The sequence below is a fragment of the Hemitrygon akajei genome, chromosome 9 (genome assembly GCF_048418815.1).
Source record: "Hemitrygon akajei chromosome 9, sHemAka1.3, whole genome shotgun sequence".
In the NCBI taxonomy this organism is placed as follows: Eukaryota; Metazoa; Chordata; class Chondrichthyes; order Myliobatiformes; family Dasyatidae; genus Hemitrygon; species Hemitrygon akajei.
In genome coordinates this window covers 22,807,965-22,835,381 of record NC_133132.1, presented here as the reverse complement: position 1 = coordinate 22,835,381, position 27,417 = coordinate 22,807,965, and the positions used below count along the sequence as shown (strand labels likewise).

The 27,417-nt window shown below is 42.9% G+C and overlaps 1 protein-coding gene across 2 annotated transcripts in view; it reads left to right on the top strand.

Annotated features, from left to right (window-relative positions):
- cabin1 (calcineurin binding protein 1) overlaps positions 1-27,417 on the top strand; it is a 564,595-nt gene that overhangs the window by 493,723 nt on the left and 43,455 nt on the right. For both annotated transcript variants that reach the window (XM_073055615.1, XM_073055613.1), the window contains one exon: positions 21,675-21,963. In XM_073055615.1, coding sequence (XP_072911716.1) covers positions 21,675-21,963 — 289 coding nt within the window. The remainder of the gene's footprint in view (positions 1-21,674; positions 21,964-27,417) is intronic.

Here is a 27,417-nt window from a genome sequence, read left to right as displayed (position 1 = left end):
AGACTCTGGAGTGGTGGTGCACTGCTCTACTGTGTAGCGACACCCGCACAAATGACCTTCATGGAAGAGTCATCAGAAGAAAACCTTTCCTGCATCCTCACTACAAAATTCAGCATCAGATGTTTGCAAAGGAACATCTAAACAAGCCTGGTGCATTTTGGAAACAAGTCCTGTGGACTGATGAAGTTAAAATAGAACTTTTCGGTCACAATGAGCAAAGGTATGTTTGGAGAAAAAAGGGTGCAGAATTTCATGAAAAGAACACCTCTCCGACTGTTAAGCATGGGGGTGGATCGATCATTCTTTGGGCTTGTGTTAGAGCCAGGGGCACGGGGAACATTACACTGGTAGAAGGAAGAATGAATTCAATTAAATACCAGCAAATTTTGGAAGCAAACATCACACCGTCTGTAAAAAAGCTGAAGATGAAAAGAGGATGGCTTCTACAACAGGATAATGGTACTAAACACACATCAAAAAACACAATGGACTACCTCAAGAGGCACAAGCTGAAGGTTTTGCCATGGCCCTCACAAGTCCCTCGACCTAAACATCATCGAAAATCTGTGGATAGACCTCAAAAGAGCAGTGCATGCAAGACAGCCCATGTAAGGGAAAAAGAGATGTCCCCGTTTCACAGTGAGAAGAGAGACATAACAAACAACTCACTGATTTATGATGTTAAAGTCTGTTGAGTCGCTTTTTCTGAGCTCTATGCCCAAAGAACTTGGGTCTCTGGACACACTCAGTCTAATTCTCTGTAAACTCTAGAATTCAAAGTATTTTGACTGTTAGAACCATAGAACATTACAGCACAGAAACGGGCCTTTTGACCCTTCTTGGCTGTGCCGAACCATTTTTCTGCCTAGTCCTACTGACCTGCACTTGGACAATATCCCTCCATACACCTCTCATCCATGTACCTGTCCAAGTTTTTCTTAAATGTTAAAAGTGAGCCCGCATTTACCACTTCATCTGATAGCTCATTCCATACTCCCACCATTCTCTGTGTGAAGAAGACCCCCACTAATGTTCCCTTTAAACTTTTCTCCCTTCACCCTTAACCCATGTCCTCTGGTTTTTTCTCCCTTATCCTCAGTGGAAAAAGCCTGCTTGCATTCACTCTATCTATACCCATCATAATTTTATATACCTCTAACAAATCTACCTTCATTCTTCTACACTCCAGGGAATAAAGTCCTAACCTGTTCAACCTTTCTCTGTAACTCAGTTTCTCAAGTCCCGGCAACATCCTTGTAAACCTTCTCTGCACTCGTTCAACCTTATTAATATCCTTACTGTAATTTGGAGACCAAAACTGCACACAATACTCCAAATTTGGCCTCACCAGTGTCTTATACAACCTCACCATAACATTCCAACTCTTATACTCAATACTTTGATTTATAAAGGCCAATGTACCAAAAGGTCTTTTTACTACCCTATCTACATCTGATACCACTTTTAGGGAATTTTGTATCTGTATTCCCAGATCCCTCTGTTCTACTGCACTCCTCAGTATCCTGCCATTTACCTTGTATGTACTACCTTGGTTTGTCCTTCCAAAGTACAATACCTCACACTTGTCTGCATTAAACTCCATCTGCCATTTCTCAGCCCATTTTTCCAGCTGGTCCAGATCCCTCTGCAAGCTTTGAAAACCTTCCTCACTGTCCACTACACCTCTAATCTTTGTATCATCAGCAAATTTGCTGATCCAATTATCATCCAGATCATTGATATAGATTTGACAAATAACTGATCCCTGTGGCACACCACTAGTCACAGGCCTCCACTGAGAGAAGCAGTCCTCCACTACCACTGTCTGACTTCTCCTGTTGAGCCAAAGTCTAATCCAATTTACTACCTCACCATGTATACCTAGTGACTGAATCTTCCTAACTAACCTCCCATGCGGGACCTTGTCAAAGGCCTTACTGTTGTGCATGAAAATTAGAATTTCTTAGATACTCAAACCCCATCACATCAGGCACCAACAATCATAATGGTCAAGGTCACCTAGATCACATTTCTTTCCTATTCTGATGTTTGGCCTGAACAACTGTTATTTTTAATGCACTGAGCTGCTGCCATATGGTTGGCTGATTTTGGATATTTGCATTAACGAGCATAAACTGGATGAAGATGGCAATCAAAAAAAGGTAATAGGGAAAAACCTGGGAACTATAGACCGGTGAGTCTTAAGTCAGTGGTCTGCAAACTACTGGAAAGGATCCTTAAGGATAGGATCTAAGAGCATTTGGAGAAGGACAGTCTACTCATGGATAGTCAACATGGTTTTGTGAAGGGAAGATTGTGCCTCATGAGCCTGATTGAGTTTTTTGAAGAGCTAACAAAAGAAATTGATGAGGGTAGGGCAGTGGATGTGGTCTACATGGACTTTAGCAAGGCATTTGACAAGGTCCCTCACGAGAGACTGATCCAGAAAGTCATGAGGCATGGGATCAGTGGAACCTTGGCTGTTTGGATAAAAAAATTGGCTTAAAGGAAGAAAGCAGAGGGTAGTTGTGGAAGGAAAGTATTCTGCCTGGAGGTCGGTGACTAGTGGAGTGCCACAGGGATCTGTCCTGGGACCCCTGTTATTTGTGATTTTTATAAATGACCTGGATGTAGAGCCGGAAGGATGGGTGAGTAAGTTTGCGGATGACACGAAGATTGGAGGAGTTGTGGATGGAGCTGTAGATTGTCGAAGGTTACAAGAGGATATAGACAGGCTGCAGAGTTGGGTAGAAAAATGGCAGATGGAGTTCAATCCGGACAAGTGTGAGGTGATGCGTTTTGGAAGGACAAACCAGAAGATTGAGTACAGGATTAATGGTCAGTTACTTAAGAGTGTGGATGAACAAAGGGACCTTGGGGTTCAAATCCATACATCCCTCAAGGTCACTGCGCAGGTTGATAGGGTAGTTAAGAAGGCCTGTGGGATGCTAGGCTTCATTAACGGGGGATTGAGTTCAAGAGTAGAGAGGTCATGTTGCAACTCTACAAATCTCTGGTGAGACCACACTTAAGAGTATTGTGTTCAATTCTGGTCACCTCATTATAGGAAGGATGTGGAAGCTATGGAGAGGGTGCAGAGGAGATTTACCAGGATGTTGCCTGGTTTGTAGAACAAGTCATATGAAGCAAGGTTAGCAGAGCTGGGACTTTTCTCTTTGGAGCGTAGAAGAATGAGAGGGGACTTGATAGAGGTCTACAAGATTATGAGAGGCATAGATAGGGTGGATAGTCAGTACCTGTTTCCCAGGGCACCAATAGCAAACACCAGAGGGCATATGTACAAAATTAAGGGAGGGAAGTTTAAGGGAGACTTCGGGGTAAGTTTTTTACACAAAGGGTTGTGAGTGCCTGGAATGACTTGCCAGGGATGGTGGTGGAGGCTAAAACAGGGGTATTTAAGAGCCTCTTGGACAGGCACATGGATGAAAGAAAAATAGAGGGTTATGGGGTAGTGTGGGTTTAGTACTTTTTTTTAAGGATTATATGGGTTGGCACAACAAGGAGGGCTGAAGGGCCTGTACTGTGCTGTAGTATTCTATGGTTCTACGTCCTTTTCTTTGACAGATGACTTTTACAACAAGCCTCTGCAACTCTCACTCTGGCCAAACTTAAGAAATCTTGCTTGGGTGGTACTATTACAATTGGGAGTTCCCTGTTACAACTCAGTACCCCGAAATAACAAACAGTACACAATTTGCAATTAAACAATTAAGCTTTATAATTCTTACTTTGACTATGTGGTTAGTAAAGAAATGAAAAAAAAGGGCCCAATCTTATTAAACAGTCTGCTGAGCAAAGTTGGAGCTCACTGATAACTCAGTCTTCCACCATCGACCTCCTCCAATCGTTGCTGTCCTTCAGACCCTCGCTCCAAGTCCACCCCGTCCGGCGGTCTACCAAATCTCTCCATTTGTGTCTTCTTTCCTCATCTCTCCCTGGCAAAAAGACTGCGAAAAATCTCCTTCCAGATTCACAAGACAGAGCAACAATCTCCTGATGGCTAGCATGCATACCACAGTCCTGTTATCACCAGCCGTAATCCAAACGTTGCTGCTATAGAAAAACCGTTACCACAGCAGTGAATATTACAGAGAAGCCATTACATTACCAGTGAATCCTTATAGCGTGTTACACCTCTAAGTTCACTGTTGCCATTTATAAGAAGAATAATGGGATTATAATCCATTTTTATTATTTGATTTCCCATTTACAATTGCTAATGTGGGATATGGGCTCCTGCTGCAGTCTGGAGAGTAATTTGGTAATTTAAACATTATGTTACCACACCCTTACACTTTACTGTTGCTTTCCTTTGATGTGATCTGCTGATTACTATTTATATTACTGCCTAATATACTCAGATTACTTGCAATGCATGGTTTACCACTGTAGCCAAAGAATCCCTCCTTGTGTCTTGGTTATCTATTAGCACCTGCACAGTTTATCAGGCACCAAATTGCTGGCCTCTGAAATCATGGTGTTCTGTTTTGCCTGAAATATGTTTTAGTTCCACTAGGATTTCTTTTTAAATATTTTTTATCTGTTAATCTTAACTTTAGTTCTAAATTGTTTAAAGAGATCTGCAGGGACTAAAAGATTACCATCATCTATTGGATTCCCTCTGTTTTTGTGTAAGTTATTTTTTCATGCCATATGCATCTTTTGCCCTGTGTAAATCTGCATGCAGCACGGCACAAATTGCAGTGAATTTGTCTGCATTTCAGGCAGAAACAAATAGATAATATAATCACATGATCGTGAAATGACAGGAGTCATGATCTAAACTGTAAAAACAAGGCTGGGAGGGAAGGAGTCATCTCCTATTTCAAGTTAACACCACTGAAACTGCAGTCATTCATTCAATTTGCTATATGAAGCAGAAGACAGCAGGCTCACTGTAACAGTGATCCAGTTCCTGTTATTACTGTTTATTGACTTCTTGTATCCAATTACCAAAACACAATTTTATATGCTTCAAGTTACATTTCTAATGATAATTTGTATTGCTTAACGCTAGTTGTAGGCAGGACTAAATCTATGCGTTCTATAGGACAGTGATAAGTATATTTACATGCAAATATTGAATCCTTGCAATCATGTTGGCACAGTTTTGCTGGATTTATCAGCGCTGGCTCATCTCACTGAGAATACTATGGTCAACTGTTGTAGGATTGAACTCTTGCAGGTGTCAACCTGTTTTGGAAATGTGATAAATGAAGCTGATGGCTTGTTTTGTGGCTGTTTTTCTCTTGGTTGCTGTGGTGCTGCTGAACCAGAATGTCAATTTCAAGTGGTGATGGAACTGATTAAGCTGCGATGTTGTGCATGTTGTGCTCCTGAAATAATCAGTTAAATAGCCACAGGGAAGAACCAGCTGAAAGCTCTGCCTCATGTCGTTAATGATTCCCAATGATAAATCTGGGCAGGCAGAGTGCAATGAACAAAGTGAAAACTGTACAAGAGCCAAAAATCTGTCCTGGATAATGTTTTATTACCACATGTGGGAGTTTCTACCAAATGAAGAAGGATAGAAGCTTCAAATTCTTAGAATTTTCTTAGAAAAAAAGAATTCACATAGCCAGTCTAGAAGGTATAAAAATTGTAATGATTTGGCTTTAAAAAGATAAAAGTTTTACAAAGATACTAACTTCAAATTTCTTCATTTAATTTCTTTTCTTTTCCTGACATTACCCCTAATTAACCAGAAAAGTTATAGTTAGCATTCATTCACCTACTTAATGCTATTGTTTGGAATTACTCATGGTGCAGATGAGAGTACATCATTTTAAAAAGACCTAGCTTTTTTCCCCATACGTTTTGGCCTTTTGCTATCCAAACCTGCCATTCCCATAGTCATTATACCATTCTCTGTTATCAACCTTCACACCAGCCAACAGAAATCTAGACCTCAGAACATAGAACATTACAGCACAATGCAGACCCTTCAGCCCATGATATTGTGTTAACCAAGATCAAACGAACTTTACCCTTCTCCATAGCCCTCCATTTCTCTGTCATCCATGTGTCTTTCTAGGAGTTTTTTAATTGAAACAAAGTCCAGAGCAAATATGCAGAGCAGACTCTCAAACATAGTGATATGTTTATATGATAGACCAAGTATTTCTATGTGGAAAATGAATATTTAAGAGAAATTTAGAGAAATCTTTAGGGTTCTAGCTATGCCTACCGTTTCATTGGCCAGCAGACCTGACCAGTTCCCCTTAATCACTGTCCTCCGCCATCTGGCCCTCATCCTCAACAATTTATCTTTCGGCTCCACCCACTTTCTCCAGACTCAAGGTGTAACTATGGGCACCAGCGTGGGCCAAGCTATGCCCGCCTTTTTGTTGGCTACTTAGAACGGTCAATGTTCCATGCCTTCCCTAATAATGCTCCCCAACTCTTTCTGTACTGCATTGGCGCTGCTTCATGCACTCATGTTCAGCTTGTTAATTTTATCAACTTTGCCCCTAACTTTCACTCTGCTCTTATATTCACTTGGTCCATTTCTGACACCTGTCTTCTCTTTCCCAATCTGTCTGTCTCCATCACTTGAGACAAACTGTCTGATACCTTTTTATAAACCCTCTGATTCCCATGGCTATCTTGACTCTTCCCACCCTGCCTCCTATAAAAATGTCATTCCCTTTTCTCAGTTTCTTCATCTCTGCTGTTTCTATTCCAGAATGAGGTTTTACTTTCCAGGACATCAGAGTTGTCCTCCTCCTTCAAAGAACAAGGTTTACTTTCCTCCACCACCTGCTACCCTCACCTGCATCTCCCCCATTTCTCAGACATCCGCACCTACCCCATCTTCCTGCTGCCTCAACAAGGATAGAGTTCCTCTTACCCTCACTTACCTCCGTATGAGCTTCCACATCCAACACATCATTCTCCATAACTTCCACCATCTTCAACAGGACCCTACCACAAAATACATCTTTACCTCCCCTCCACTCTCCACTTTCCACAGGGATCTGTGATTCCCATGACCATTTGTCCCTTCTCGCTAATCTCTCTCCTGGCGCTTATCCTTGCAAGCAGCAGAAATGCCACACCTGCCTCTTCACTTTCTCCCTGTCCTCCATTCAGGGCCCCAAATTGCCCTTACAGGTGAGGCAACACTTCACCTGTTGGGGTTGTCTACTGTATCTGCTGCTCCCAATGCAACTCCTCCACATTGGTGAGAGCGACATAGATTGGGGGACCACTTTGTCAAACACCTCAGCTCCATCCACAAAAAAACGCAATATTCCAGTGGCCAACCATTTCAGTTCCTATTCCCATTCCTGTTCTGCCTTGTGGTCCATGGGCTCCTCTTCTGCCACGATGAAACCACTCTCAGCTTGAAGAAACAATGTCTCATATTCCATCTAGGTACCTCCAACCTGATGGCATGAACATCAATTTCTCCAACATCCAGTAAATTTTTCCCCAGCTCCTTCCCTCTTCTTCATTTCCCCACTCTGACCTCATATTGGTTCTCCTCACCTGCCTATCACCTCCCCCAGTACCCTTCAGCCTTCCCTTGCTCCCTTGATCCACTTTCTTACCAGATCCTTTCTTCTCCAGAACTTTGCCTTTTTCACTTATCACCTCTCAGCTTCTTCATTCCCCTCCCCCACCCATCTAACACTTTCTAGCTTGTCCTCCTTGCCTTACTCCCTTCCTTTCCAGTCCTGATGAAGGGTCTCAGCTCGAAACATGACATTTTGCATGTGTCGCTCTAGATTTCCAGCATCTGTAGGATTTCTTGTATTTGGAGAAATAATTAAAGATAGCTAATCTGTTATTCCATTCAAATTTAGTTCCTAAAGGAAATTGTACTACAAATGTTAAAGTAAAGCTGCATTAGTTTTTTTTATAGTGATTTTATCAGCTACAGGTGTAGAAATCAATTAACTATTTCACAACATATGCTGGTGATATTAAACCTGATTCTGAATCAGATTCACTGAATCTGTTATGATAAGGAGGAGAATGGAGGAAGGAGCTGCTGAAAGGGTACAGTGAGGAAAATTTGATGGAAGCAAAACACGCTTTTTCTGAAGGCTCTAGGAAATAAAGGCAATCATTGACGTTTAAGAACAGCACCAGAATGAAGGTGGTGGAAGTGCTTCTCCTGGAGATCGTGTATTTATCATGTAAACCTTTCAAATATCCCTGTGCAGATTTCTCATAGATGCTTCTAATTGGGCTTCATTAACCTATGTGTCATAGATTCTATATAATAAAACAGAAAGGCATTCTGTATTTATAAGGCTTGTGATATGTTTATTCCATCTGTCACTTTAGACCATATCCCTGTTAAGGAATTATTATCATAGAGTAAATCATCTTGCTGATTTAATCAATAAAAGATAGGTCTCAGTTTTTTTTTACTCATAACATCACTAGCACAAGTGCTTCTGCTATTGGCACCTTGCTCCCAACACTTCATCAATATTACTATCTTTGAAATAATTCATCTGGAGGTTTCCAAGAGCAACGAAGTGTGAGCCTACTCATTTCCTTTCCCATCCCTGAAATGTGTACTAATGACTGATGATCTTCATACTGTTAACCAGATAGTGAACAGCATAGTAATGAGTCTGTCCTTCAGAGCATTGTGCTGTGCCTCTTCAGGCAAGATCGCTACATTTTGCATGCGACAAGTCTGAGTTACTAAGGGTCAAAGGTGAAATATTTAAGGGAGAGGTGAGGAAGAACTTCTTCAGAGGCCGGTGAGAGTGTGAAACAAGTTTTCAGCGGAAGTAGTGAATGCAGGTTCAATTTCAACATTTGAGAGGTTTGGAAAAGTGCATGAATGGGTGGGCTATGGTCCACGTGCAGTCTGATTGGACTAGGCAGAATAATAGTTTGGCCAGGACTAGATGGGCTGAAGGGCTTGTTTCTGTGCTGTTGTGCCCTAATCAGGTTTTCACTGCACCTGTGCATACCTCTAGTTATGCATATAACAATAAATTTGACTGTGGTCTATAGCATGGAGCATCATTTTGGATATTATGTGGCTTCATAGCCATCCTCAACTTTATACACACAAAGTATTTGCCTTATTTATGTTCAAGTGTGGAATTGCTGTGTTTATTAGCATTCTTAAGTTGCTGATGCAGACCTTGCTGTGCAATCACTGTCCAGATTTTAGTGGAGTTAAACATGCTTTAGGCAGCCCACTTTGTGTTTTTTCAGAGCTTGTCATGAATCTCGGCAGCATGCTGTTAAAATATTTCAACACTTCAGTTTTCAGTGCCTCCTTGAAATATTCTAATTTCCACAAACAAAACGTGCTTCAAACAAGCATTCCTTTTACTGTGTAGAGTTCAGTGTTCATGAGAAAAGCAATCTGAAAACTACATAAAGATCAGGCACTCACTATATTTGGTGCCCTCAAAAGTTCCGTTGCGTGCTGCTTCTGAGCAACCTCTGCCCCACGCTTTTGTCGTTAACCACGAGACTGTGACCCAACAGCATCCAGAAGGGCCGTGCATCACTCAGGTATTTTTGGAGGAAGATTTAAACATGTACCTGGAGCAGCCCACAGGTTTCACTGTACTTCCAGCATCAACACAGCATGCTCACAGATTACTAACCCTAACCCATACCTTTTTGGAATGTGGGAGAAAATTGAGGCACCCAGAGAAAACCCATGTGGTCATGGAAAGAATGTACAAACTCCTTACAGACAGCGGCGAGAATTGAACCCAGATTACTGCTTGCTGACGCTGTAAAGCATGTCACCTCTCCCCCCAGTTGTGAAACTGAACTGATATTGAGACCCCCTTCCAAGATCTTCCATGTGCCACAAGGAATCCTTTTTTTTCGATTAATAGAGACCATGTCCAGAATGATGGCATTTCACCACTGTTCACTGACTCAACAATAGTTTCTGATACACTCATTCTTTTTATAAAGATGAATAAAATACCTACCATCCCATGAGCTTCTGCATCCAACACATTGTTCTCTGCAAATTCTGCCATCTCCTAAGGGATCCTACCACCCAACGAATCTTTACCCTCCTCTCCACACCCCCAACTCTGCTTTCCGCAGGGATCGGTCCTTCTCTGATTCCCTATCCACTTGTCCCTACCCACTTATCTCCCTCCTGGCACTTATCCCCACAAGCAGCCAAAGTGCTACTCCTGCCCATTCGCCTCCTCCCTCACCTCCATCCAAGGCCCAAACATTCCTTCCAGGTCTTCCAACATCTCACCTGTGAATCTGCTGGAGTTGTCTAATGTATCCAATGCTGATGATGCGCCCCCTCAACATTGGTGAGACCCATTGTAAATTGAGTCCACTTGTCAAGCACCTCTGCTCTATCCACTAAAAGTGAAACTTCCTGGTGGCCAAACATTTTAATTCCAATTCTCATTCCCATTCCGACATGTCAGTCTTTGACCTCCTGTCGTGCCAGGATGAGGCCAACCTCAGGGTAGAGGAGCAACTTTATATTCTGTCTGGGTAGCCTCCAACCTCATAGAATGAATATTGATTTCTCTTTCTGGTAAAAATATTTTTCTCTCCCACTCCCGCCAGCTTCTCTCCGCCCCCCCCCCCCCCCCGCCCTGCTTCTTACTACTTCTCTCCTACCTATCACCTCCCCCTGGTGGCCCTCCTTCTTCCCTTTCTCCTATGGTCTGCTCTCCTCTCCTATCAGACTCCTTCCTTTCCAGCCCTTTACCTTTCCCACCCAGGTGGCTTCACCTATCACCTTCCAGCTATTGTCCTTCCCCACCCCCCACCTTTTTTTTTCTGAAGAGTCTCGGCCCAAACATTGACTGTTTATTTTTATAGATGCTGCCTGACCTGCTGAGTTCCTCCACCATTTTGTATATGTCACTTTGGATTTTGAGCATCTGGAAAATTCTTGTATTTATGAATAAAATACATCCATGTGAGTTTTCTGAGATTCTGTAGGTGGTTGAGGGGACTTAATAATCCTGGGAGGGAGCAGGTCTCAAGTGCCTTTGAGCTGCGTCTGCTCAAGCATTTTGTTAAACAGTTCCATTGAATGTCATCCTTCTATGCTAGAGTACTCTGGACATACAGGTTTGCAGGTAGCCATCAGATTCCTCCTCACTGGAACAGGTGTCGGGAGACTAGGAGGCTGTGCTAAAGGAAGAATGTGAGCTACCGGAGTGTTGCTGGATGATGTGTGGGATGTGACTCTGGTGGACAGGCTGTTAATTTTGTTTTGGATGCTGTGTGGTATCTGGCAGAAGGTAGGTTGTGTACTAGAGCAATCGTTATGGAGCTGAACCCAGGTTGTTACGGTAACTCAGTGCTGTGCTTCATGCATTTGTGAATCAACACATAATCCTGTTAGTAATTGAAATGCTACATGCTCTTGTGTTTGAGCACCCTATAAGCCCTCCCTCTAAACAAATGTCTTCTGTAGAGTAAGGTTCCTGGCAAAACAATATTCCATGAACTGATGGGACATGTGAATGGTGGAAAATACAAAAAGGTGATGAAGCAGCATAGAAATCCATTAATCTGGAATTCTTCTGTACTTAGTTTTTCTGATCTTGAAAGATGGAATTGGAATTGTATAAAAAGAGTAGCAGTACTTATCGTTTTCATCCTGAGAGAATCCAGAGCAAGGGTGGGACACATGGCAAGACCCAAAGTGGAGTGTGAGACTCAAAGGGAGCAGAGCCCTTGACTACTGAGGAAGCAGTAAGATTCACCAGTTGGTAAAGTGGGAAAATTGCAACTTGTACCGAGGTATATTGTTGTTGCCACCGGCAGGGAACTGTGGGAGAGGAAAATGTCCTTGATTGAGTCAGTGATACGCAGAGTGGTGCTTGTCTTGTTGATTTGACCCTTAGTATCAGAGTGATAGTTCTGTTTCCATAGACCAATGCACTTAGCAACCTGCTTGGTAGATTGTTCGTGGAAGCGTGAGCTGACCACTACATTACCAAATGAGAGATTCTTGGAGTCTATTCAACATCTGCACAATGTGTGGGAGTAAGCATCAATTCAGTCTTGGGAATCCTCTTTCTTAAGTGTTTGCCAGTTCCGAACTGATGAATTTAACCAAGCAGAGGGTCAAAAAATATTTGTTGGGGGAAAAAGCAGGGAGAGTGATCCCAGTAGGTCTGATGCCCATTTCCTTAAATGGTTCTGCTGCCTGTTCTGTGGGCAGACCTAGTGTCAGAAGTTATTTAAGTTTTGAGAAGAAGCCAATATTACCCTGTGAGCAGGAATTGTGTAATGGGTTATCATCTTTCAGTACTTGTTTGGTTCTACAAATGTTTCACATTTTGAATCATCCTTCCTATGCAGTGTTGACATTTAAACCTTTGAAAAGGGTCACCTTCCTCTTGAATCCCTCTTAGCCCCTCTTCAGTACTATCCTCAGTCTCATGCTCAGTAGGAACAGTAACAGGCTATTACTGGTATATTAGTTGCAGCAGGATGAATTCCACAATGGATATCCAGGCCTCTGACAACAGTGTCCTAGGAACTAAGAGCTTTTTAACACAGATTGAGGCCATACAGCCCACAGTCTCTGTGCCTGTTGAGAAAGAGCCACGATGCCTAATTCCACCTATTATCACTTGGTCTGTGGCCCTGCTGCACATGGCACATCCAAGCACTGTTTAAATGTGGTCAGGGTTTCTGTCTCTGCCACTCTTGTGAGCAGCGAATTCCAGACCCCATCAACCGCTGGATGAAAACTCTTTACTTCATGCTCCTCTATTTTGTCAACCTTTACTATCAATCCATCCCCCTGGTTTATAACGTCTCTGCTGGGGATGGGTGGGGGGGGGCAGGTAAGGTTCTTTCTGTTTATTTAGGCCAATGACATAACTGTTGTTGGTAGAATCTCAGAAAGTGATGAGGATGTGTACAGGAGTGAGATAGATTAGCTGGCTGAGTGGTGTAGCAACAACAACCTTGCACTCAACTTCAGTCAGACCAGGGAATTGATTGTGGACTTCAGGAAGGGGAAGTCGAGGGAACACACATCAGTCCTTATCCAGGGGTCTGGAGTGGAAAAGATAAGCAGTTTCAAGTTCCTAGGCATCAACATCTCTAAAGATCTATCCTGGGCCCAACGTATCAAAATCAGACAACACACACAAAATGCTGGTGGAACACAGCAGGCCAGGCAGCATCTATAGGGAGAAGCACTGTCGACGTTCCGGGCCGAGACACTTCGTCAGGACTAACCGAAAGAAAAGGTAGTAAGAGATTTGAAAGTAGTGGGGGGAGGGGGAAATGCGAAATGATAGGAGAAGACCGGAAGGGGTGGGATGAAGCTAAGAGCTGGAAAGGTGATTGGCAAAAGTGATACAGAGCTGGAGAAGGGAAAGGATCATGGGACGGGAGGCCTCGGGAGAAAGAAAGGGGGAGGGGGGAGCACCAGAGGGAGATGGAGAATAAGCAGAGTGATGGGCAGAGAGAGAGAAAAAAAACAAACAACTAAATATTGTCAGGGATGGGGTTGACTTCATTAACTTTGCCTCCAACTTTCGCCCTGCCCTCAAATTTACCTGGTCCATTTCCGACACCTCCCTCCCCTTTCTTGATCTTTCTGTCTCCATCTCTGGAGACGGCTTATCTACTGATATCTACTATAAGCCTGCAGACTCTCACAGCTACCTGGACTATTCCTCTTCCCACCCTGACTCTTGCAAAAATGCTATCCCCTTCTCACAATTCCTCTGCCTCTGCTGCATCTGCTCTCAGGATGAGGCTTTTCATTCCAGGACGAAGGAGATGTCTTCCTTTTTTAAACAAAAGGGCTTCCCTTCTTCCACAATCAACTTTGCTCTCAAACGCATCTCTCCCATTTCCTGCACATCTGCCCTCACCCCATCTGCCCGCCACCCCACTCGGGATAGGGTTCCCCTTGTCCTCACCTGCCACCCCACCAGCCTCCAGGTCCAATGTATAATTCTCCGTAACTTCTGCCACCTCCAACGGGATCCCACCACCAAGCACATCTTTCCCTCCCCCACCTTCTGCTTTCCGCAGGGATTGCTCCCTACGCAACTCCCTTGTCCACTCCTTCCCTTCCCTTCCCTTCCCTTCCTACCGATCTCCCTCCTGGCACTTATCTTTGTAAGCAGAACAAGTGCTACACCTGCCCTTACACTTCCTCCCTCACCACCATTCAGGGCCCCAGACAGTCCTTCCAGGTGAGGCAACACTTCACCTGTGAGTCGGCTAGTGTGGTATACTGCGTCTGGTGCTCCTGGTATGGCCTTTTATATATTGGTGAGACCCGACACAGACTGGGAGACCGTTTCGCTGAACACCTACGCTCGGTCCGCCAGAGAAAGCAGGATCCCCCAGTGGCCACACATTTTAATTCCACGTCCCATTCCCATTCTGATATATCTATCCATGGCCTCCTGTACTGTCAAGATGAAGCCACACTCAGGTTGGAGGAACAACACCTTATATACCGGCTGAGTAGCCTCCAACCAGATGGCATGAACATTGACTTCTCTAACTTCCGTTAATGCCCCTCCTCCCCTTCTTACCCCATTCCTGACAATATTTAGTTGTTTGTTTTTTTTTCTCTCTCTCTGCCCATCACTCTGCCTGTTCTCCATCTCCCTCTGGTTCTCCCCCCTCCCCCCTTCTTTCTCCCGAGGCCTCCCATCCCATGATCCTTTCCCTTCTCCAGCTCTGTATCACTTTCGCCAATCACCTTTCCGGCTCTTAGCTTCATCCCACCCCCTCCAGTCTTCTCCTATCATTTTGCATTTTCCCCTTCCCCCCACTACTTTCAAATCTCTTACTACCTTTTCTTTCGGTTAGTCCTGATGAAGGGTCTCGGCCCGAAACATCGACAGTGCTTCTCCTTATAGATGCTGCCTGGCCTGCTGTGTTCCACCAGCATTTTGTGTGTGTTGTTTGAATTTCCAGCATCTGCAGATTTCCTCATGTTTGCTCTTTAGTATCAGAATCAGGTTTATTATCACCGACATGTGTCATGAAATTTGTTAACTTAGCAGCAGCAGTTCAATGCAATACATAATATGGAAGATGAAGAAATAAATAAGTTATTCTCATTCTCTCTCTCTCTCTATATATATATATATATATATATATAAATGTGTGTGTGTGTATATATATAAAATAGATTAAAAATTGTGCATAAACAGACATAATAAGTGAGGTAGTGTTCACGGGTTCAGTGTCCATTTAGGAATTGGATGGCAGAGGGGAAGAAGCTGTTTCTGAATTGCTGAGTGTGTGCCTTCAGGCTTCTGTACCTCCTACATGATGGTAACAGTGAGAAAAGGGCATGCCCTGGGTGCTGGAGGTCCTTAATAAAAGATGCTGCCTTTAGATAGATAGATAGATAGATAGATACTTTATTCATCCCCATGGGGAAATTCAATTTTTTTCCAATGTCCCATACACTTGTTGTAGCAAAACTAATTACATACAATATTTAACTCAGTAAAAAATATGATATGCATCTAAATCACTATCTCAAAAAGCATTAATAATAGCTTTTAAAAAGTTCTTAAGTCCTGGCGGTAGAATTGTAAAGCCTAATGGCATTGGGGAGTATTGACCTCTTCATCCTGTCTGAGGAGCATTGCATCGATAGTAACCTGTCGCTGAAACTGCTTCTCTGTCTCTGGATGGTGCTATGTAGAGGATGTTCAGAGTTATCCATAATTGACCGTAGCCTACTCAGCGCCCTTCGCTCAGCTACCGATGTTAAACTCTCCAGTACTTTGCCCACGACAGAGCCCGCCTTCCTTACCAGCTTATTAAGACGTGAGGCGTCCCTCTTCTTAATGCTTCCTCCCCAACACGCCACCACAAAGAAGAGGGCGCTCTCCACAACTGACCTATAGAACATCTTCAGCATCTCACTACAGACATTGAATGACGCCAACCTTCTTAGGAAGTACAGTCGACTCTGTGCCTTCCTGCACAAGGCATCTGTGTTGGCAGTCCAGTCTAGCTTCTCGTCTAACTGTACTCCCAGATACTTGTAGGTCTTAACCTGCTCCACACATTCTCCATTAATGATCACTGGCTCCATATGAGGCCTAGATCTCCTAAAGTCCACCACCATCTCCTTGGTCTTGGTGATATTGAGACGCAGGTAGTTTGAGTTGCACCATATCACAAAGTCCTGTATCAGTTTCCTATACTCCTCCTCCTGTCCATTCCTGACACATCCCACTATGGCCGTGTCATCAGCGAACTTCTGCACATGGCAGGACTCCGAGTTATATTGGAAGTCTGATGTGTACAGGGTGAACAGGACCGGAGAGAGTACGGTTCCCTGCGGCGCCCCTGTGCTGCTGACCACCGTGTCAGACCTACAGTCTCCCAACCGCACATACTGAGGTCTATCTGTCAAGTAGTCCACTATCCAATCCACCATGTGAGAGTCTACTCCCATCTCCGTTAGTTTGTGCCTTAAGATCTTGGGCTGGATGGTGTTAAAGGCACTAGAGAAGTCAAGGAATGTAATCCTCACAGCACAACTGACCCCCTCTAGGTGAGAGAGTGATTTGTGCAGCAAATACGTGATAGCATCCTCCACTCCCACCTTCTCCTTGTACGCAAACTGAAGAGGATCCTGGGCGGGCCTGGTTTGTGGCCTCAGATTCTGTATTATCAGCCGCTCCATGGTCTTCATAACGTGCGACGTCAAGGCAACAGGTCTGAAGTCATTCAACTCCTTTGGTTGTGGTTTCTTCGGTACCGGGACAATACAGGATGTTTTCCACTGTCTGGGTACTCTTCTCTGCTCCAGGCTCATGTTGAAGATGCGCTGTAGTGGTTCTCCCAGCTCAGTCGCACACCACTTTCTGAGACACCACTCCTTGAAGATGTCGTGGGTAATTTGTAGGCTAGCACCCAAGATGGAGCCGACTAGATTTACGACCCCCTGATGAAATTACAAACAAGCCACGCCAAGGACTATATTTCATTAGGAGTTTGAAGAGATTTGGTTTGTCACCAAAGATGTTAGCAAATTTCTACAGATGTACTGTGGAAAGTATGCTAATTAGTTGCATCAGTATCTGTTATGGATGGGGCACTGCACAGGATTAGAAAAATTTGTAGAGGGTTGTAAAGTCAGCCAGCTCCATCATGGGAACTATTTGCCACCTTTGAGGGCATCTTCAAAATGTGATGCTTCAAAAAGGTGGCATCCATCATTAAAGATCATTTCACCACCCAGGATATGCCCTCTTCTCATTACTACCATCAGAGAGAAGGTACAGGAACCTAAAGACACACAATCTTCCCGTCCACCATCAGATATCTGAATGGACAATGAACCCATGAACACCAGCTCATTATTTTTGGTCTCTTTGTGCACTACTTGTTTCATGTATGCATTGTGCCATTGGTTATTAAGGCAGCCACTTCTTTCAAAGTTTGAAGTATGTATACAATATACAGCCTTCAGATATGTCTCCTTCCAGAGAACTCTTAAAGAACAAAAACTAATCATGAGTCTCTTTCTTTATTTTAAGCACCCTGCTGCTTATTTGAGACAAGCGACTGAAAAGAGGATGCTGTCCAAGTTGCATGCCATCTTGGACAATGTCTCCCATCCACTCCATAATGTACTGGTTAGGCCCAGGAGTACATTCAGCCGGAGACTCATTCCACCGAGATGCAACACTGAGCATTCCTGCTCATTCCTGCCTGTGGCCATCAAACTTTACAACTCCTCCCTCGGAGTGTCAGACTCCCTGAGCCAATACACTGGTCCTGGACTTATTTCCACTTGGCATAATTTACCTATCATTATTTAATTATTTATGGTTTTATATTGCTATATTTCTACACTATTCTTGGTTGGTGCAACTGTAACGAAACCCAATTTCCCTCGGGATCAATAAAGTATATCTGTCTGTCTGACTGTTAGCAAATAGTTTCTACCTAGCATCAGTTGTGTGGATTTGTCTGGTTGTTAGACTGTGCTTAATGTGAACAGTTTTTAAATAGAATCAGTTACCTGTGTTTGTGTTCAAAAAAGTGATTTTTGTCACTGATAGTTGGTGAGAAATAAGCAGTAAGACAATTATGAACTATTTTGCTCACTGCATTTTCAAGCTTTCAGGACTGAAGATGCCAGAAATGCCTAGGAGTGAAAATGAAACCACTTCACTACTTTAGAAAGTTAGGAACTACAAAAAGTTTGACGGTATCAACAACCATCTTGGATGTTACAATGAAATTGAAGATTTGGAGGATGCAATTGTTAACAAAATTGTATGAAGGCAGTCCATTATCTACACTATGTGTCTACACGGATTTTATTTGTTTACAATCAAAAGAACACAGCAGCATGCACTAGATGAATTCCTCCGTCAATGACTATTAGGAACTAATACACAATTTTATAGTACTGTGGTACTATTGATAGTGTTCTAAGTTGTACTGTATTTCGTTTAATTGCATAACTTGTTACTCAGTTAAATGGTATTTTGTCTATTTTATTCTTTTTTAAAAACTATTTTCATGAAACCTCAGTTTTAAGGTGCTTGGAAGTAGGTACAGAGGAGATGTCAGGGGTAAGTTTTTTTACTCAGAGAATGGTGAGTGCGTGGAATGGACTGCTGGCGACGGTGGTGGAGGTGGAAACGATAGGGTCTTTTAAGAGACTCCTGGATAGGTACATGGAGCTTAGAAAAATAGAGGGGCAAGGGTAACCCTAGGTAATTTCTAAGGTAGGGACATGTTCGGCACAGCTTTGTGGGCTGAAGCGCCTGTATTGTGCTGTAGGTTTTCTATGTTTCTATGAAACTTTGGCTAATTAGTACAGCCATTTAATTGGGCCTGAATGTACTGAACCTGATGTATCCCAATTAACTGGAATTCACAATTTCTTATTTTAATATATAGTAAATTTTATTTATTGCAACTGTAATGGTGCTGCAAAACAACAACAAATTTCACGACATTTGTCTGTGATAATAATGATTCAGGATCTTCATAACTTTATATTAGAGATAAAAAGAAAGAATTTGTCACTTGTTCATCAAAACATAGAGTGAAATACATCACATGTGTCAAATCACATGGGCGAGAATTGTGCTGGACAACCTGCAAGTGCTGTCATGCTTCTGGTGCTAATGTAGCAGTCATGTGACTGTGCATTCGTTTCCTGTGTTGGCTGGGGTTATGCAAAGACCTGCTGCAAGCTTCATAGCAAAGCATGGCAGCAGAAAGATGTAAGCATTTGTGTCTTAGCTTCAAAATTGTTTCAAAATCCTAAAATGGTGGGACATTAACCATTCTTAATCTTGTCCTTTATCCTCTAGAAATTCAAAAGAAAAAAATACTAGAAACACTAAAACCACAAATACTGAAAACTGAAATAAAATAATAGAGAATGATTGAAATTCTCAGCAGGTCAAACAGCATCTTCAGAAAGAGAAAAAGAAAGTTTCGTAGACTGATGTCCCTTTGCAGGATTGTGATGGCGAAATAGCAAGCAACTGAAAACTCGGATCACCATTTTAAGCATTCCCTCTTGTAATCTTGTGTTTGCAGCATGTATACGGTATATCACAGTTTCAGCATTTGTTTTACTGTTGAAACTTTATAAAACCATGGTTAGACAACACTTGGAAATTTGTGTCCACCTCTGGTTGCCGCATTACAGGAAGGACGTGGAAGTTTTAGAGAGGGTGCAGAGGAAATTTACTAGGATGCTGCCTGGAATAGAGAGCATGTTTTATGAGAATAGGCTGAGTGAGCTAGGGCTTTTCTTTTTGCAGTGAAGGAGGATGAGAGGCATCTTGATAGAGGTATACAAGATGATAAGAGGCATAGATCAAGTGGTAAGCCAGAGATTTTTTCCCAGAGTGAATGGCCAATACAATGGGGCATAATTTTAAGGTGATTGGAGGAAAGTATAGAGGGGCTGTCAGAGGTACGTTCTTTACATAGAGAATGATGGGTTTGTGGAATGTGCTGCCAGGGGTGATGGTAAAGGCAGATATATCAGGGACATTTAAGAAACTCTTTGATAGGCATGTGGATGATTTAGAAAAAAAATGAAGGGCCATGTGGGTGGGAAGGTCTGAAGGATCTGTGCTGTGCTGTAGTGTTCTATGTTTTATTATTTTTGTTTTCATTCATTTTGTAAATGGGCCTCCACGTTAGGCCCATTTCCCACTACACCTTTCCTATTCCATTACAGTACTGTCAAATACCCTTTAAACGTCATAATTCCATCATTCCTTTCCTCATTCCAGATATTTCCAGATATTCAAAACTCTCAATTTGAAAAACATACCCCTCAGATTACTTCTGAATTTCTACCTTCTCATCTACTTCTAGACTCCCCTGCTCTGGGGAAAAGGCTTTGACTAGATAACCTCTATGTGCTTCTCATAATGTTATAAACGTTTAAGGTGAACCTCCGCAGTCTCGTATATTCCAATGAGAATAAACTCAATCTATTTAACTGCAGTCCTGCAAAACAGGCAACCTCCTGGTGAATTTCTTCCGCAATATGCTATGCTATCACATCCTTCCTGCAGTGTACACAGTATTCTAAATCAGTTTGTCCTATGTTTGGTACAACTGCAACACCTCTTATCCTCAATGCTCTGGCCTATGACGACAAGAATATCAAATGCCTTTTTCACTATCCTTTGTACCTCAGTTGCCATTTAGAACATAAAAGCAGAATTAGGCCTTTTGGCCTATCAAGTCTGCTTCACCATTCAATCATGACTGATCCTTTTCCCCTCCCTTCAGCACACTCCCAAGCCTTCATTCTCCCTTTTGATGCCATGTCCAATCAAGAACCTATTAAGCTCTGCCTTAGATACATCCAAAGACCTGGCCTCCATTACACCCAAAGCTCTCTCTCTGTACTTCAACCATTTACTCTACATCTCCTCACAGAATCTGACCTCCCGAAGTGCATTGCCTTAACACTTGTCTGGATTGTTCTATCTGTCACCTCTCCACCCAACCTTCTATTATGTGTTTTTAGACAACTTCCTTCATGATCTATAACTCCACTATTTTTTGTGTCATTTGCAAACATACTGATCAGACCACCTATAATCTCATCCAGAGTATTAAAGCTTATTACTAACAGGAAAGCACCAAGCACTGATCCTTGCAGTACATCACTTGTTAATGATTCCAGGTCCTGCTAACTCATACTCCTTTCTCTCTCCCCCTCCCTCACCTTTTTTTTCTGGCTTCTACTCCTTTCCTTTCCAGTCTTGATGAAGAGCCTTGCCTGGAATGTCAACTCTTTATTCCCCTCCGCCTGGCCTGCTGAATACCTTCAGCATTTAGTGTGTATTGCTAAAAATTTCCCGCATCTGCAGAGTCTCTTCTGCTTACTACTACTCTCTGCTGTCTATCACTAAACCACTTTGGATCCAGTTTGCCATCATGCCTCAGCTCTTATACAATTTAGTCTCTGTTGGGAACCCCTGCTTTCATCTTATCACAGATAGTTCCCTTGTTCTCTCCACTCTTCTCTGTCACTTAAAACTTGTTTTCTAACATCTGCAGTTTTGATGAAAACTCTTGAAATGTTAACTCTGTTTCTCTCTCCAGTTGTATGAACTGATGAGTCTGTCATCTTATCCTCTAGGTGTATGATATATTTTGAATTTTGCGATAAAATATCTTAAGTTAAATTTCATTCAACTTTCTTGCAGTCTGGAGAGACGCCAACCACGCCAAAATATTCCAAGGACTGTAAGGAAAGCTTCTTCCCTTCTACATCCAGCACCATATCCCCATCTGCTCCCACTTTGACGACGCCCAGCACAGTGGTGTCTGAGAACGTCAGGCCAGCTGATTTGCAACCTAAAATGAGGTTAAGCCACATGGTCCAAGGAGAAACACGAGATGCTGAGGTCACACCACTGCCAACAGGGCGGGACACCGAACCCCAAACTACAGCTCCAACAGAGACACATTCCAGTACGGCGTATCTCACTCAAGGTAAATCCTACAGCAGCTTGCAAGCTTCACAATGAGCTTTAAGGAAAAATGTACATAGCCTAAGAGATGGGGCCTTTGAGAAGGATCATCTGACAAGTGAAAAGGTGGAAGATCTGCGAAGGCTAGTTCAGAATTTAGGGAGGAAGGGGGGGTGGATGGACGATGCAAGACAATAAAATAATTAAAATAATGGGGGATTTTGAGGAGTTTTTAGAGCTGGAGGAGACTACAGAGATAGGAAATGAAAAAACCCAGATAATTAAATTGCAGATCAAAGATCGATTTTACTCACTATATACATTTACATGTATTAGAGATTTGCTATGGTGCATTGGTCAAGGTGTGACATGCAACAAAAACCAACATTCAACAATTGTAAAGAATTATGTAAAAATAAAGTTGTATGGAATAAAATGTGCATAACTATTAGCATACGTTTGCAATGTAATCAGCATTATAAAAAATGATTTAAAGTATTTACAGTGCAGCACAGAGGTGGGGTGGGGGGGCTAACTATGTGGTGTAAATTAGAGCTAATATTGAGTGGCAACAGTAAGTGTAGAGGGCTAACAAGGATTATTTGGAGACTCGAAATTGCCAATGATGGAACCTGGAGCAGCAGGCAATGGAACTCAGCAGGTCGCATAGCGTCTGTGGGAGGAAAGAAATTGTGTATGTTTCAGATTGAAACAGTGTTTTAGGATTGGTTTTTTATTGAGCTGGCATGCAACAACAGTAGTGAGATGGTTGCAAAGAGTGCTCTTTTTGTACCCAGTAACATTACTTCTCATTCAGAAAGAGAACAGAGGATTTTCTTCCAATTTCTTTTCAAGCATCCCAGATGTTGACAATGCTTCCAGTACTTTTCCTCTGGGTGAATGCCAGTGGCTTAATTAACAATCGAAACTGCAAATCCTAACTACAAGGAAATTAGGCTCAATTTTCCATTATCTCAATAACCCTTAAATTTACATTTAACTCAGAACCCTCGTTTCTTCCAATTTATTTCACATGTTAATGAATGTGAAATCTTTTAGAGTTTTTGAATGCAATTGGTTTTATTACTTACATCCTTAGAACATAGAACATAGACAACCAACAGCACAATACAGTCCCCTCAGCCCATAAAGCTGTGCCGAACATGTCCTTACCTTAGAAATTACCATAGCCTTCTATTTACCCAATTCTGGATCCACAAAGCAAGGTCCCCTTGGATCTCATGCCTCCTTGCTTTCTCAGTAAACCTTGCATGGGGTACCTTATCAAATGCCTTGCTGAAATCCATATACACTATATCTACTGCTCTACCTTTATCAATGTGTTCAGTCACATACTCAAAAAATTCAATCAGGCTCATAAGGCACAACCTGCCTTTGATGAAGCCATGCTGACTATTCCTAATCATATTATGCTTCTCCAAATGTTCATAAATCCTGCATTTCAGGATCTTCTCCATCAACTTACCAACCACTGAAGTAAGACTCAATGGTCTATAATTTCCTGAGCTATCTCTACTCCCTTTCTTGAATAAGGGAACCATATCTGCAACGCTTCAATACTCTGGAACCTCTCTCGTCCCCATTGATGATGCAAAGATCATCTCCAGAGGCTCAGCAATCTCCTCCCTCGCCTCCCACAGTAGCCTGGGGTACATCTCATCTGGTCCCAGTGACTTATCCAACTTGATGCTTTCCAAAAGCTTCAGCACATCCTCTTTCTTAATGTCTATATGCTCAAGCTTTTCAACTCGCTGTAAGTCATCCCTACAATCGCCAAGATCCTTTTCAGTAGTGAATACTGAAGCAAAGTACTCATTAAGTATCTCTGCTATCTCCTCCGGTTCCATACACACTTTTCCACTGTCACATTTGATAGGTCCTATTCTTTCACATCTTATTCTCTTGCTCTTCACATATCTGTAGAATTCCTTGGGGTCTTCCTTAATCCAGCTCGCCAAGGCTTTCTCATTGCCCCTTCCTAATTTCATTCTTAAGCTCCTTCCTGCCAGCCTTCTAGATCTCTATCATTACCTAGTTTCTTTTTAACCTTTCGTAACGACTAGATTTTTAAAAGCCTTTGTACACCACTGTTTCTGTACCCTACCATCCTTTCCCTGTCTCATTGGAACGTACCTATGCAGAACACCACACAAACATCCCCTGAACATTTGCCACATTTCTGCCATACATTTCCCTGAGAACATCTGTTCTCAGTTTATGCTTCCAAGTTCCTGCCTGATAGCTTCATATTTCCCCTTACTCCAATTAATTGCTTTCCTAGCTTGTCTGTTCCTATTCCTCTCCAACGCTATGGTAAAGGAGATAGAATTGTGATCAGTATCTCAAATGCTCTCCCACTGAGAAACCTGACACCTGATCAGGTTCATTTCTCAATACCAGATCAAATACAGCCTCTCCTCTTGTAGTCTTATTGTATCAGGAAACCTTCCTGAACACACCTAACAAACTCCACCCCATTTAAACCTCAATATTGGAGAAATTAAAATCTCCCACAATAACAACCCTGTTATTATTACACCTTCCAGAATCTGTCTCCCTATCTGCTCCTCAATGTCCCTGTTTCTATTGGGTGGTCTATAAAAAACACCCAGTAGAGTTATTGACCCCTTCCTGTTCCTAACTTCCGCCCATAGTGACTCGATAGACAATCTCTCCATGACTTCCTCCTTTTCTGCAGCTGTGACACTATCTCTGATCAGTAGTGCCATGCCCCCACCTCTTTTGCCTTCCTCCCTGTCCTTTCTGAAACATCTCAAGCCTGGTTCCCGAAGTAACCATTCCTGCCCCTGAGCCATCCAAGTCTCTGTAATGGCCACAACATCATAGCTCCAAGTACTGATCTATGCTCTCTCATCTGCCTTGATCATGATGCTTCTGTCATTAAAATAGACACGTCTCAAACCATCGGTCTGAATGCATCCCTTCTCTATCACCTGCCTACCCTCCCTCTCACACTGTCTCCAAGCTTTCTCTATTTGTGAGCCAACTGTGTCTTCAGCTCATTTCCCACCCTCCCAGCAATTCTAGTTTAAACTCTCCCCAACAGCCTTAGCAAACCTCCCTGCCAGGATATTGGTCCCCCTGGGATTCAAGTGCACCCTGTCCTTTTTGTACAGGTCATGCCTGTCCCAAAAGAGGTCCCAAAGATCCAGAAATCCGAATCCCTGCCCACTGCTCCAATCCCTAAGCTATGCATTTATCCTCCACCTCACTCTATTCCTATCCTCACTGTCGCATTGCACAGGCAGTAATTCCAAGATTACTACCTTTGAGGTCCTGCTTCTCAACTTCCTTCCTAACTCCCTGTAGTTTGTCTTTAGAACCTCCTGCCTTTTCCTACCTATGTCGATGGTACCAATATTTTCCATGACTTCTGGCTGTTCTCCTTCCCACTTCAGGATATTGTGGACGCATTTAGAAACATCCTGGACCCTGGCACCTGGGAGGCAAACTACCAGACGTGTTTCTTTCCTGCATCCACAGGATCGTCTGTCTGACCCCCTAACTATAGAGTCCCCTGTTACTGCTGCCTTCTTCCTTTCCCTTCCCTTCTGAGCCACAGGGTCAGACTCTGTGCCAGAGGCACAACCACTGTTGCTTCCCCCAGGTAGACTGTTTCTCCCCCCTCCCCCACCAGCAGTACTCAAACAGGAGTATGTATTGTTAAGGGGGCAGACACAGGGGTATCCTTTAGTGTCTGACTCTTGCTCTTCTCTCTCCTGACTGTTACCCACTTATCTGTCTCCCGAGGCCCTGGTGTGACTACTTGAAGATGTCCTGGATACTACGGAGGCTAGTGCCCATTATGGGGCTGACTAGGTTTACAAGTCTCTGCAGCTCATTTCAATCCTATGCAGTAGCCCCCACCCCCTCACATATCAGATAGTGATGCAGCCAGTTAGAATGCTCTGAACAGTCCATCTGTAGAAATTTGCGAGTGACTTTGGTAACATACCAAATCTCCTCAAACTCCAAATGAAGTATAGCCACTGTTGAGCCTTTTTTGTAGGTGCATCAATATGTTGAGCCCAGGATAAATCCTCAGGGATATTGACACCCAGGAACTTGAAATTGCTTACTCTTTCCACTTCTGATCTCCTCTATGAGGACTGGTTTGTGTTCCTTATCTTACCCTTTATGAAGTCCACAATCAGTTCTTTTGATTTTACTGACGTTGAGTGCAAGATTGCAACCATCCAAAGTTTTACCAACCATGACTGTGTCATCAGCAAATTTATGGATGGCATTTGAGCTATGCCTAGCCACACAGTCATGGGTGTAAAGAGAGTAAAGCAGTGGCTTATGCACACATCCCTGAGGTTGTCAGTGAGGTGGAGATGTTATTACCAATTTGCACAGACTGTGGTCTTCCAGTTAGGATGTCGAGGATCCAGTTGCAGAGGGAGCTACAGAGGCCCAGGTTTTGGAGCTGCTCGATCAGAACTACAGGAATGATTTAGTGAAACGCTCAGCTGGAAATGTAGCTGAAATGTAATTCCAGGGAAGGTGGAATTCCAGCAGGACGGTTTACATCTGAATTGGAGGGGGGAAAATATTCTTGCAGGTAGGTTTGCTAGAGAGGCTCCAGTGGATTTAAACTAGATATGAGGGGGAAGGGAACCAGAGTGTAGGAACAGATGTATTGGAGAAGGAAGAAAAAGAAGACAGTAAAGTTCTTTGTACTGTTAGAGATAAACAGAGAAGAAGAGGTGGAGAATTTCTTAAGTGCATTTATTTTAATGCTAGGAGCATTGTAAGAAAGGTGGATGAGCTTGGAGCATGGATTGATACCTGGAAATATGATGTTGTAGCTATTAGTGAAATATGGTTGCAGGAGGGGTGTGATTGGCAACTAAATATTCCTGGATTTCGTTGCTTCAGGTGTGATAGAATCGGAGGGACAAGAGGGGGAGGTGTTGCGTTGCTTGTCAGAGAAAATATTATAGTGGTGCTCTGGCAGGATAGATTAGAGGGCTCGTCTAGGGAGGCTATTTGGGTGGAATTGAGGAATGGGAAAGGTGCAGTAACACTTATAGGGGTGTATTATAGACCACCTAATGGGGAGCGAGAATTGGAGGAGCAAATTTGCAAGGAGATAGCAGATATTTGTAGTAAGCACAGGGTTGTGATTGTGGGAGATTTTAATTTTCCACACATAGACTGGGAAGCCCATACTGTAAAAGGGATGGATGGTTTGGAGTTTGTAAAATGTGTGCAGGATAGTTTTTTGCAGCAATACATAGAGGTACCGACTAGAGAAGGGGCAGTGTTGGATCTTCTGTTAGAGAATGAAATAGGTCAGGTGATGCAGGTATGTGTTGGGGAGCACTTCGGGTCCAGTGATCACAATGCCATTAGTTTCAATATAATTATGGAGAAGGATAGGACTGGACCCAGGGTTGAGATTTTTGATTTGGAGAAAGGCTAACTTTAA